This window comes from Cydia amplana, chromosome 12 (assembly GCF_948474715.1).
Source record: "Cydia amplana chromosome 12, ilCydAmpl1.1, whole genome shotgun sequence".
Taxonomy (NCBI): Eukaryota; Metazoa; Arthropoda; class Insecta; order Lepidoptera; family Tortricidae; genus Cydia; species Cydia amplana.
Window position 1 is genome coordinate 13,901,286 of NC_086080.1, and position 13,791 is coordinate 13,915,076.

The 13,791-nt window shown below is 37.3% G+C and overlaps 1 protein-coding gene across 1 annotated transcript; it reads left to right on the top strand.

Annotated features, from left to right (window-relative positions):
* Positions 1 to 235: 235 nt before the first annotated feature.
* LOC134652626 (G-protein coupled receptor Mth2-like) lies at positions 236 to 9,574 on the top strand. Its single transcript, XM_063507787.1, has 8 exons — positions 236 to 700; positions 1,504 to 1,702; positions 2,169 to 2,360; positions 3,241 to 3,319; positions 3,954 to 4,141; positions 6,879 to 7,038; positions 9,026 to 9,211; positions 9,370 to 9,574. Exons 1-8 carry the CDS (start codon positions 266 to 268, stop codon positions 9,572 to 9,574), a joined length of 1,644 nt encoding a protein of 547 aa, XP_063363857.1. The 5' UTR covers positions 236 to 265.
* Positions 9,575 to 13,791: the final 4,217 nt, after the last annotated feature.

A 13,791-nucleotide genomic window follows, 5' to 3' on the forward strand; every position in this document is an offset into this window, starting at 1 on the left:
GCACCCTGTATATATATAACCTTCCAGGGACATACTGGTATGCAAATAAATATCTATACGAGTAGATACGAGACGTACTTTACGAGAGAGCAAGGGTAGAATAGGTAGTTTAAACGATGGTGAAGACGGTGAAGTACCTAATGCTGAACTTCCCTATCGTTCAACGGGGAAGGAAAAATTATTTCCTTTATGATAAATGAGGCAGTTCAACTTATACAAGTATATAGTTAGAGCGGATAAATACTCAGACCGGGATAACTCTGCGATGTTAGCAGCCGTTACGTATTTGTGCACAGTTTTATACGTAGTACGTGGAGATGATAATCTTTGTGCTTCGGACTATAAATATGCAAATGATATTAATAAAGCAATTAATATTACGCAGTCATGTAATGGTAAATTACCGTGCATAGCCAAATGCTGTCCGGTCAACCAGATTTTAGCATATGATGAAACCACTGAATCATATTCGTGCTTAGACACGGCAAACGTAACAATTTTATACAACTTTACTCAGCTAAATGACTATTCTGATGTTGTATTTTATGAGAATGACGTAAAAAAATACATACGCGAGTCTACATTAAAGCTGGAGAATTTTACAATAATATATAACGATGGTTTTCTGTTCAATTACGTATGTTCTATAGACATAGAAGAATCGTTTCCGAAACCAATCCATAAAGTTTATATTTTAGAGGTGAGTATTAAGTACATTTGTTTTAATAATTTATTTTGAGTGTTAGAATCAAGTGTTTCTTGTTTTTACGTTTGTACCTAGTAGGTAAGTACATAGTTTTATTAATACATCATATTTTACTTTATTTCGAACTAAAACTTTTTTTATACATAAATAATTCAAATTAGTTACCTATTTGTTTTACAAGGGGCAAAGTTGTTGTTTAACCGCTCGTGCTTAAAATATTGATATGATACCCGAGCAAGCGAAATACATATTCCTCTTTTCGAACCACTCGCCGCGCTGAGAAAATCAAGAGAGCCTTTACGAGCTGATGCGATGTAAAATATTGTGTTTCACTCGTGGGCAAAATTTGTTAAATCCTCGTGCCTTAAAACCCTCGCAACTCTCAAGATTCCACTTTTAGAAACTTTAGCATTAGCCGGCGCAACATTAGCACGAGCAGTTTAAAAAACAATAACATTGCCCCTTGTAAAACCAATAACGATTTTACTGCACCAGTGGAAAAGCTCTTTTTATTCTTTGAAAAAATCAGTGCGCAAAATTGCATAATTTTGTCCTCTATGGTAGCTTATAGCTAGGTACAAAATAATTTGATATTGAGTGGTTTCCTGAGGCTATCTAGTAGGATGTACGTTTAAGTGACCATTCCGAATGAATTTATTGAATCAATAACTTTGATTAGATTCGTAATAGCTATGTAGCTATGTTAATACCGATATTCTCCTCGTATTGCACTCGGCATCGAAGTTTCACCTGCTGTCTTGAAATCATGTCTGAAAGTGTCATGTTTTGTTTTGTAGAGCGGCGGTGCAGTAATAAGACGCCTAAATTATTTTACCCAATGGTTCCTCGACTTGTCACCGGGTTATGTTTGCATCGAGCACCAGATCGGCTTACAGGCCGATGGCAAAATCTCGAAACCCGAGTTGGTAATCAGAATGCGGTTAGGTGGAAAAGAAGAAGAAAAAACATTTGACAAAAGTACATTAACTGCCAGTTGTAAGTTGGATGAGTACTGTTAACATAGTATAGTTTTTCCTCATCATGCAATCCTTCCATGAATGACTAATCTGCAGCATTTCCATAACAAAGTGTATTTTTATAGAGAGTTACTGTCATGGTTATATGTAGCCACAGTAAATTCACCGCCATCTTTTGACAGAAGATTAAAACTGTTAGAACGCCATTTGACTTTGATCCTTATTCTTTCACTGATATGTGTTAATTTGTGAATTTTGAAATTAACGCCATCTAGCCGAGAATAGGCCAAAGGTATGGTGCAATCATTTCAAAAGGTGGCGCACCATACCTTTTGAATAAATAAGGATCAAAGTTAAATGGCGTTCTAACAGTTTTAATCTTCTGTCAAAAATGGCGGTTTATTTACTGTGGGTACATAATTTACCATGACAGTAACTCTCTATAAAATCTATACTCTTTGCCCATAATAATGACTATGATGCAGGCATGCTGGTCTCATGCGTGTTCCTGGTGCTGGTGCTGGCGGTCTACGTGCTGCTGCCGGATCTGCACAACCTGGCGGGCTTGATGATGATGACTTACGTGTCTTCTCTCACCGCAACATTCTTGATCAACGCCGTGCAAATTCTTCTTATCAATTACGCCTCCATATCGAAGGCAACGTGCGTATGGATAGGTAGGTATACATTACAACATTTACAACGGTACATTGGTTGGTAATTTAAGTAAACTATTAACTTGATGCTTTGGCTATTTTTAACCTATATTGCTAATCCAGAGCATATGAAAATAAATTAGTTATACACGAGGAATATTGATTTGAAAACGAAAAAAAAGCATCAAAAATTTTTGCTATTTAGTGAGTTTAGTGAAAAACAGCCAAAAGAATAGAACAATGACTATAACTTGATTGTAGGTCTTCATGTAGTTAAAAAAGCGGCCAAGTGCGAGTCGGACTCGCCCATGAAGGGTTCCGTATTTAGGCGCTTTATGACGTATAAAAAAATCTACTTACTAGATCTCGTTCAAACCAATTTTCGGTGGAAGTTTACATAGTAATGTACATCATATATTTTTTTTAGTTTTATCATTCTCTTATTTTAGAAGTTACAGGGGGGGGGACACACATTTTACCACTTTGGAAGTGTCTCTCGCGCAAACTATTCAGTTTAGAAAAAACTGATATTAGAAACCTCAATATAATTTTTGAAGACCTATCCATAGATACCCCACACGTATGGGTTTGATGAAAAAAAAAATTTGAGTTTCAGTTCGAAGTATGGGGAACCCCAAAAATTTATTGTTTTTTTTTTTCTATTTTTGTGTGAAAATCTTAATGCGGTTCACAGAATACATCTACTTACCAAGTTTCAACAGTATAGTTCTTATAGTTTCGGAGAAAAGTGGCTGTGACATACGGACGGACAGACAGACGGACAGACGGACAGACAGACGGACAGACAGACAGACAGACAGACATGACGAATCTATAAGGGTTCCGTTTTTTGCCATTTGGCTACGGAACCCTAAAAATGTACTCACCTAATCTGTTTCAGGTATTCTAGCGCATTATACTGTGGTGGCGAGTTTTACTTGGATGAATGTCATGTCCTTCGACATCTGGTGGTCAATGAGGTAAGAGGTAAGATTATTGTTTTTTATGTCATAGTTAGCAAACGAGGAGACGAGCCACCGGATGGGAAGCAGTCATGCACATAAGCAACATCACAGGATCAGGAGCCACTTAAGCGTTTCCGACCCTTGAGAACCCTAAATAGTGGAGGCAACTCATTGCACATTCTGCGCGTTCTGGGAAGAAATGAGCGAGATTTCCGCTTATTCTTGGTGTGCCATGTAATGTATAGGTATATCTAAGAAGTGAGGATGAGTTTGGCGGAAGGTGCCGTGATAAAATCGAAACCGATGGCACCAATTCAGACAGTTCGTCGGAGCATTCCCCATTTTAGACATGATATGACATATTCGTCATTCCTACAGACGGCTATGATATGACATCAATGTTTGTGTCGTCTCTAACTAATACAATTATTTGCTGTAATCACATCTTCACCGCTTTATAACATACAGTGAGAAACGTGCTTACCTACGCTGAAATTTTTATGTGGGAAATGTACATACTAATATGTAATATCCAAGATATTTTCGCTTGTCGACTTTTGCACTTTGCGTGAATTTGTCGAACGATGCCGCCGACGAATTTTGCCTTAATATTTAAATCATATTTTAAGCAGATATGTTTATGTGACAGGGGTTTCCGTAAGATGCGTCAGATCCACCGGCGCGGCGTCCTGGTGAAGTTCGGATGGTACAGCCTGTACGGATGGGGCGCTCCGCTGCTGCTTATCCTCTTTATGATCATTGTCGAGAACCAAGACTTAACTCATCTGCCGGATTTCGTTAAACCCAACTATATGCACGGAATGTGTTTTATCGGAGGTTAATTTAAATTATAGACTCTGTTCGGAAAGAGAAGAGTCGTGGAATATATTAGGCCGCATAAGGTAAAGGGCCCCTGTTTCGGCAGGTTAAGCGCTCTTGAGAGTTTGTATATTTTTTAAATATTACTAAGCATATCAATACCTTGAAAGCTTTTGAGTAAGTTATATTAGTTCTTTGTTAATAATTTAATGTATAAATTATAGGGTTTTAGTTGAAACTTTTTTTTATATGATTTTTTTCGTGAACCTCTTATTGGCTCCCATTTCGTGATACGAATTTAGCTCAGCTCCTAAGTTCGTGAATTCGTGTCCCCTGTTTCAGTATAAAGTTTTCTTAGAGTAATTGGTGATAATTTGCTGATAATCATTTTAAATATTTAACGGTCTTACCTACTTACGAGTAATTGTAAAGTCAAATTAAAAATAATATTTAAAAAAATAAATAAATTGAGAGCTAGCTTAAAGATTTTTGTACTCGTCGATTTTAATGGTTGAATTAAGACTTCATAAACCATATGTGTACTATACTTGATTAAAAGCCGAAACTATATAAATAAAAAAATAAAAAATAAAATACAAAAAAAACTTTTTACAAAAAAAAATTACTAACTTATACTTACGTTAAATGTAAACATACACAAAAATAAATCAAATAAATTGAATTATAAATAAAATTGTGGTAGTAAATAGTTAATATGAGAATATTGAGAATATACGTGGAATATACCTTAAACATTTAAACTCGGGTCACATTCAAACTTGTTTTATGAGAATTCTAGTGAAAAAAACATATACCGAATTTCGCTCATACGAAACTTCATGAAATAAATTAATTGTTATCTAATTTATTTTTTTAATTATCTTCGTTGTTATATTTAAAAACAAGCACTCAAAATGTATCTAGAAAATCCTTGATTCGTTAGTGGCACGAAATAGGAGACACACGAAAAATTAAATGACCGCTATTTCGTGAGTCGATTTATTGCAATTTTAAGGTATTTCTATGCATATATTCAATCTTTTTTCTTATCAAATCAATTACTAAGGAACCTACAGAAACACTCCCAAAAACTTTTATTCGAATGGGTTTAGTTTTTCCTTCCTATAAGCTTAACAAGTGAGAGCGCGCACCTTACGCCTAAGAAAAGTGCACGCATACAACACAGCTGTTCGCGGCCGTCTGCCAGTTTCGACGGTTATATATTATTCTCAGTTTAATCACTAAAATATTGGTTATTATTTTATTGAAGAGATTAAATAATACAGATTTTTATCATATGTATAATTTGAATAAAAAATATTAGAATTCCTTATTATTTGCGCCAGAAACAAAACTAACGAAATAACGTACTATCACGAACTTGGGGCCCTTATATACGTTCCACGACTCTTCTCTTTCCGCAGACTCTATTCCACATTATGGCGTTATTCATTTTACTTATTCTTAAACGCTTGTCAAATCTAGCAAGCTCTTGATAATCTTTTGTTCTTATCTATCATTTTGACATTTTCGTTACTTAGAAAGGGACAAAATTTAACAAAGTTTAACGCATTCACTGCCAGGGGGTGCGTGGCCTAGGAACAAACTTGTATGACGGTGGACGCACATGTGCGTCGGGGTGGTCGGGGGCAGTGAATGTGTTAATGAATAGGTCCCTGAATGGGTAAAACAAGTGATGACGAGCCCCAGTTTTTGTTCTTAAATTTTGTATTGTTTTGTTTTATTTGAGCGGAGAAATTAACTTAGAAGATTAATAATTGCACCCATGTGTCACTGCAATTGGAATGTTCAATATGGAGAATCTATCCATAGGTAATTAATCGCATCATCATCATCTTCCTCGCGTTGTCCCGGCATTTTGCCACGGCTCCTGGGAGCCTGGGGGACCGTTTGGCAACTAATCACAGGAATTGGCGTGGGCACTAGTTTTTACGAAAACCACTGCCATCTGACCTTCCAACCCAGAGGGTAAACTATTAGACCCTTATTGGGGTTCGTCCGGTTTCCTCACGATGTTTTCCTTCACCGAAAAGCGACTGTTAAATATCAAATGATATTTCGTACATAAGTAGGTACCTAAGTTCCGAAAAACTCATTGGTACAAGCCGGTACGGTTACCATCAGTTTGTCACTGACATAAACGCCGTCGAGAACGTAATTTACTTTCTATACATCCCGTTTGCACTAATATGCGAGTGCGAGCGAGATGTATAGAAAGTAAATTACGTTCTCGACGGCGTTTATGTCAGTGACAAACTGATGGTAACCGTACAGGGCTTGAACTTGAACCCGCGACCTCCGGATTGCGAGTCACACACTCTTACCGCTAGGCCACCAGCGCTTTTTTTAAATAGTATCAATAATCGAGAAATTAACAATACAATAAACAACTTTACAATATAAATAAATACTTAAAGCTTCAAGGATAAAATAAAACATTATCCTGTATTCATGTCCTGTACCTATGCATTACCAACTGATGTGTTTGCCAGCCAAATAGTTACAATATCCGAACTCCATCTAATCCATCTTTATACGACGATGGATTATGCTTATTATTAGCTGAGGTATATCCCTTTCTATTATTTTCACTACAATAAGCACTATGCAGTTCAGTAAAATAGCTGCAGAATTCCAGCAATCACAACCTAATATGTTCATGAAATATATCTGAATTAATAAATAACGTTCTTTGGTTATTATTTTTACATAATTTAAAAAATCGTGTTTGCAGAGGAAGAACGGCTGTTGTACTTGTACTGCCCGGTCTTAATCTTGACCTGCATCAACATTATGTTGTTCCTGATGACCGCGTACAACATATGGCGCATCAAGCATGGTGTGACTCAGCACAACGCTGGCAACAGCCGGAGGAACAAGAAGGATGAGACCAGGTAAATTTTATACTAACCCCACGGTACCTACTTCAGCTTCGGCGTTTACTCAGCGCTATGGAAAATGGTGCCGCTTCGTATACTATTATTTGGAAAATTTGCATCGCCCTCTTTAGCAACCGCCTCAGTACCTAAGCAACTTCCATCAGCATGCTCACTGATTCTCTAACTTATCGGTATCTAAAACCTTCGAAGAGCAGAGGCGAGTGCGCGACGACGAGTTAAAGGCCTGACCACCTGCGTACACCAACTACAATTTTGTCGGAGGGGTGCTGACCCGCGGTGAGTGCGGTCGTATATTCACTGCAAAGAGGCTACGTCAGCCACCTAAGGGCCCACGATCGTCGCTCTCAATAGCTAGTACGAGGGGCGTTCAAAATATTCTCGGTATTGATATCTTACGACCTCTTCTAAAATTTCTTTCGTTACTGGCCGCTAAGGTTTATTCATTGACATTAAAAAAAAGTATAATTCGAACCGAGATAGTCTTTTGTTTTTCTGCAATTGCTGAACAAACATGAACATCCTGTGCGAATTGACAATGTTAACTAAATTAGAACATCGATGCGTGATAAAATTCTTGACAAAACAGGGTAAAAATCAAAAAACCATAAAAGAGGAAATGGATTGTGTTTACCGTGAGTCTGCTCCTTCTTTATCTACCATTCAAAAGTGGTCAAGCGAGTTTAAACGCGGAAGGGAGAGTATTGAAGATGACCCTAGACCTGGCCGGCCTGTAGTAGCTACTTCACAAGAAAATATTGATAAAGTGGAAAAACTTATATTGGAAGATGGTCGAGTGAAGGTAAAATCTATAGCACAAGTAACCAATCTCTCTATTGGTACCGTACATGATATTATACATGACCATCTTAATATGTCAAAAGTAAGTGCAAGATGGGTTCCGCGAATGCTGACTCGGCTTCAAAAAGACATGCGTGTAGCTTGTTGTTCCGATTTTATTGACCTGTGCGGTGAAAATCCTGATGAGGTGCTGCAAAGAATAGTTACTGGAGATGAAACCTGGGTTCATCATTATGACCCAGAGAGTAAACAAGAGTCCATGCAGTGGCACATTAAGGGTTCAGCTCATCCCAAGAAGTTGAAGGTCATCCCTTCAGCTGGCAAGGTCATGGCCACGATATTTTGGGATTGTGAAGGAGTATTACTAATCGATTATAAAGAAAAAGGTGTAAATATCACAGGACAGTACTACGCTAACATTCTACGTCAATTAAAGGATGTAATTAAAGAAAAGAGGCGAGGAAAGTTAACCAAAGGTATTCTGCTTCTGCATGACAACGCCCCCGTCCATCTGCTCATATTGCCAAGGCAGCTATTGTTGAACGTGGGTTTAAAACTGTTACTCACCCACCGTATAGTCCGGACTTAGCCCCCAGCGACTTCTTTTTGCTCCCCAATCTTAAAAAGGATCTGCGTGGAAATAAATTTTCTGACGATGAAGCATTGAAGGCGGCAGTGGAGGAGCATTTTTACACGAAAGATAAAAAATATTTTTACGAGGGATTAAAAAAAATAATTGATCGATCTTTTAAGTGTATGAACATAGGGGGGGAGTATATTGAAAAATAAAAATATCAAACTTTTCGTACTTGTTTGTTTTCATTCTCATACCGAGAATATTTTGAATACCCCTCGTACAAACCCAGTCGCCGTGGCCGAAACCGGCCAGGACAGAATGATGATGATGATAACTTAAGATTTTGACTCGTGTGACTAATAATTTGATAACAGGATTTTGTATGCACACGCCCTTTTCTATCGTTACTACTTACTCGTCTTTTGATTTGTAGAAATGTCCGATTCGACGAATACGTCCATTAATTAAGTACCCTTCGATCGAATACGAGATAAGTTTATCAAAGATTGTTCGTTGGACTTACCCATTTGAAAATGACAATTCTTACACATCGATTTTAAACTGCTAAAGATGTGATTATAAAATAAATCGGTTTATATTCCACAGATTTGGCATCTACTTTAATCTATCACTCGTTATGGGCCTCAACTGGAGTCTGGAAGTAGGAAGTGTCTTCATCGAAAAGGACTCCGTGTTTTGGTACGCTCCAGACATCTTTAACTCGCTCACCGGACTGTTCATATTTATAATATTCATTTGCAAGCGGAGCATTATCATCCAACTCAGTAAAAGGTAATTTTCTTACCATAATCATTTGTAAATTTTACTTGTAGTAGACAATTATAATAAAACCTAGGCTAAAGCTAAAAATCAAGACAAGGCTATTTTTTGATTCCCAGAAATCGGAAATTTACATTTTAATTGAAATAGGTACCTATTTAAAATTGCAGATTCGGCATTGAAAATGATTTTATACGGAAATGGCAGCCGGTTGACTCAACCAATACAGATAGTACGCGGTTAAACAGTAGAAATAGAAGCAGCAGAAGAAAAATCCTAGACTCTGAAACGGATGCAAGTGATGTTGACAATCAAGAGAAAAAATACTATGTCGACCATGGAGACTTGAAATTGAATAATAAAGTGGCTTTTTAGAGGATGTTTGTTTTTTGTGCGCCCTCATGTGGTTCTGTGTCTATTAAGCTTAGTCTACAAATCTACATAATCTAATAGAAAAAAACTGACTTGTCTACCTACTAACTTAACCCACTTAACGGCGTTTATACTTTATTGGGAAATTCAAAATCTCAAAACGTGTAGGTACTTACTATGCGTCGTTGAAGAGTTCTGTTCTGGGGGCCGATTTTTGAATTTCGATCGCTCGATTTCGTCACTCGAAAATCGGTGGAAAACGGCGAAATGCTAATTTTTGAAATACGAGCGATCGAAATTTGGAATCTATTGGTATTGACCACTCGATTTCAATTCTATTAGTAGAATTTAAATGCCTAGTAGTGGATATATTAATTAACGAAATACACGAAATCGAGTGGTCGAAATTCAAAAATCGGCCCCCTGATTATTATCAGCAGTTCAACTTCATCAAATGCGACAGTTTTTAATGTAAATGCTTGATTTTCCAATGAAAATACAAAAAAATCTATACTTTAAGATTTGTGGAGTTCCCTCGATTCCTCATGGATCCCATGTTCAGAACTTGAGATTGACATTTTAAATGTGCCTAAAAACCTAACTTGCCTAACAAATATAACGAAAAGGACAAATCGCCAAACGCGGGCTATTGCGTCGTTGAAGAGTTCCGTTCTGATCATCATCAGCAGTTCCACTTCATCAAATGTCACTTTATTGAATGTAAAAAATGCTTAATTTGTTGATAAAAACACAAAAATCACTAAGTATATGCATGCCTTTAAGATTTGAGGAGTTCCCTCGATTCCTCATGAATCCCATAATCAGAACTGGGTTTGAAAAAAAAAACGGGACTAATCTGTATGCATATATTATATACATACTTACAAACAAAAAAAGAATTTTCAAAATCGGTCCAGTAATGACGGAGATATGGATTAACAAACATTAAAAAACAAAAAAAAAACATATTAAGTATATTGTATATATAGGTATTATAGGGTAATTGTGTCTGTTTGCCGTCCAGTGCCTGTTTCCGTCCACTTGGCGGAGTTGCTACAAAGAATTGCGGAAAATTTGAATATAAACAAGCCTTCTCACACATGTTTGGATTTGTTGCAATCCATAATGTCTAAGCAATATTTTTACCAAAATAAAAGTGTTATTTGACAAATAGCGGCTTTAAAAAAAATTATGTAAGTGGCGGCATTGCATCCAGAGCTTGAAAACGTCATTTTGCAAGAAAAAAAAAGTGTTGGCGGCAAATGTTCACGGTAAGTTTATTAATTAATTTAACTAGTTTAAGTTACGTTATTGGCACATACTGCAACTTAAAAGTATAGTAAACGCAATTTTAAGTGTTTTTTATAGTTTTTTTATAATAATCTTTGATAAATTTAGTGGACGAGTACTGACATACTAATTTTGAAAAATATTTAGTTTCCGACCACACGGACGGTAACTGGAACAGCTAGGTGAGTATTTGTTATGATCGTTTTACTTCAAAAGACTTATAAACTACTATATATTTTCTCTTAAAATGATGTTTCTTGCTTATAAGATTATACATTTTAGTTTTCGTCCACGATTTTGTCAGTGTTGCTTGATTAAAATCATGTTTAAAATACGTGGTCGAAAACTAAAAATAGCTTTAAATATTGTTTCAGTTTCCGTCCATGTACTATGAGTGGTGTAGACGAGATTTATTATTACATGATTACTGAGGGCGAAAATAGCAATTCGTGGATGAGTTTCGATTTTGTTCGACGAAATGAAAGAATTGAACTGAGTCCGACAATGAGACGATTCCACGAATTGCTATTCCCACCGGAGCATAGTGGTTTGCCCCAAATATGCGAGGAAATAAGTTAAAATAGGCAATTAATTATTTAAGCATCAAGCATTACTCGAATCTTAATATAAAAAATGTCAAATCTTACGATTTTCCCTCCTTAATATCTCGCGCACGAGTGTGGAGCGGGCTTTAAAATAATTGAAATGTCTATGATTATTAAGCAGTATTTACACGATGTTACAAAATAGTCCTGCAAGAATGAGACATATAATTGTCTCCCTATCTCGCTCTATATCCTACAGCATGAACTGATAGCTGTACCAGGCCGTGTGGATGCTGGTTTAATAAGTATCTGTTTTTCGCTCTCACTTAAGCCCCGCATTCACACTCCTACCTTGTAGGCCGCCTCGTAGTCCGCCTCGTTGGGTAGGATTGTGTATGGGGGTTGTAGACTACGAGCCGTCCTACCGTTTAGCCGTTTGTAGGACGGCTCGTAGTCCACAACCCCCATACACAATCCTACCCAACGAGGCGGACTACGAGGCGGCCTACACGGTAGGAGTGTGAATGTGGGGCTTTATAAAACTGCGTCCTTAAAAGCCATCTCTTTCTCGCTCTCACTCATGGGTGCGGTTGTCTGTTACACGGCTTTAATGGACGTACATACGGCGGATCACCTTACACACGATCGAACGTGCGCCGGACCGCAAAGTCACGATCCGGGCGTCTGTAAGGCCAAGCGCGCACCACGATTTTAATTTTTGCGAGACGATTTTAGAATCGCGCTGTAATTTATCGCAGAAAATTCACTGCGCGCACTGCGATGAAAAGTCGACGATTTGTTCATTCTCGACATGGATTTCGTACCAGTCGCCAGGCGTGAAACAATATGCAATCGCTGTATGACTGAGTATTTATACCACAAAGGTGATCTCCTTCTATTTCTATAATTAAACGGTCAACATCTAGCGTCTCATCTTGTGACTCCATTGGAGAAGCAGGTTCCGATATGTTGACTCTTGGAGAGCGAAATGCCGACTGAGGTCCGGGGTGCGATTTTATTATCGCAGTGCGCGCGGGGCCATACAACTCCGTATGCTGCAATTCACTTTGTGACAATGGCGTCGCGAGCAGTCGCGGAAAAATGTGACAAATCACAATTTTAAAATCGCTGCGATTTTTTTGTCGCATATGCAAAACAAAACTAAGTCGGTACTAGTAACGTACATAGCTTAAAAATAAATGATTCCTTATTATATTGATATTATATATTATAAATGCGAATGTAACACTGTTTGTCGGTCTGAGTCCTGAGGAAGGAAATATATATAAATATTTATCACGAAAATAACCATTCTACGCGGTCGAAGTCACGGGCAGAAGCTAGTAACTAACTAAGAATTATCTATATAACATAAAAACAAAAAATAAAGATAGGTATAATTGATTTTCAATGCAATAATGCACCCTACAGTACTTTTTCATACAGTGGACGAAAACTGACTCATACGTGGACGAAAAGTAGCTCACAGGCGGACGGAAACTGAAATAACCCTACTTTTTCAAAATATATTTTTTATAAAATAAACCGTAAATATTATTTAAGGTCACGTAATATTAACCTAAAATAGACAATATGAGCAATACAAACAAATATAGCACATTTAAGTAAGACTACTTAAATATTTTTTTTTAGCATTTCAAAGTAGACATCTCCTATAATTGGACGGTATCTGACACAATTACCCTAGTTTACAACCGAATTGATATAACCTCCTCCTTTTGAGATTTGGAAGTCTGTTAAAAATCAGTGGTTGGGACTTCCTTTTAGGTGAATGAAACTGTATCACGATGCGCCGCTCCTCCTGTCACACTAGTGTGGAAGAGTGATAAAGAGAGATAACTACGATTCAACTACGATACGCTACACAGAGAGATAATGATTGGCACGTTGGCTACGCGCCATACGTTTAGTTTAATTTTACCTCCCGTATATTTCAATGGCACTCCAATTCCTTACAGTCAAAATGTAAAAGACTTGGGCATCTATCTAGACAGCACACATTTATTATTTATATTCATTGTATTTGTTTAGTTGTGTAAAAGTAGGTACCTACTTTGTTTTGTAATTACAACATGATATTGCACCGCCTACAAGTTATCTGCGTTGCCCGAAGGTTGACTGGTAGAGAATGCATTTTAGCATTAAGTCCGCCTTTTGTACGTTTGTATTTTCATTTGTGCAATAAAGATTAAATAAATAAATTTTACTTACGCGCCTTTTTTGTCGGGTTTCGTGCCCGCGTCGAAGGAGGCGCGAAGCGCGAACATGAATCTAGTATTAACATGAATCTAGTATAACTGGATTGGGCATGAGTGGTGGGGATAACTGACAGAACGGGATAGTCTTATGTATCTTTCAGTAGGA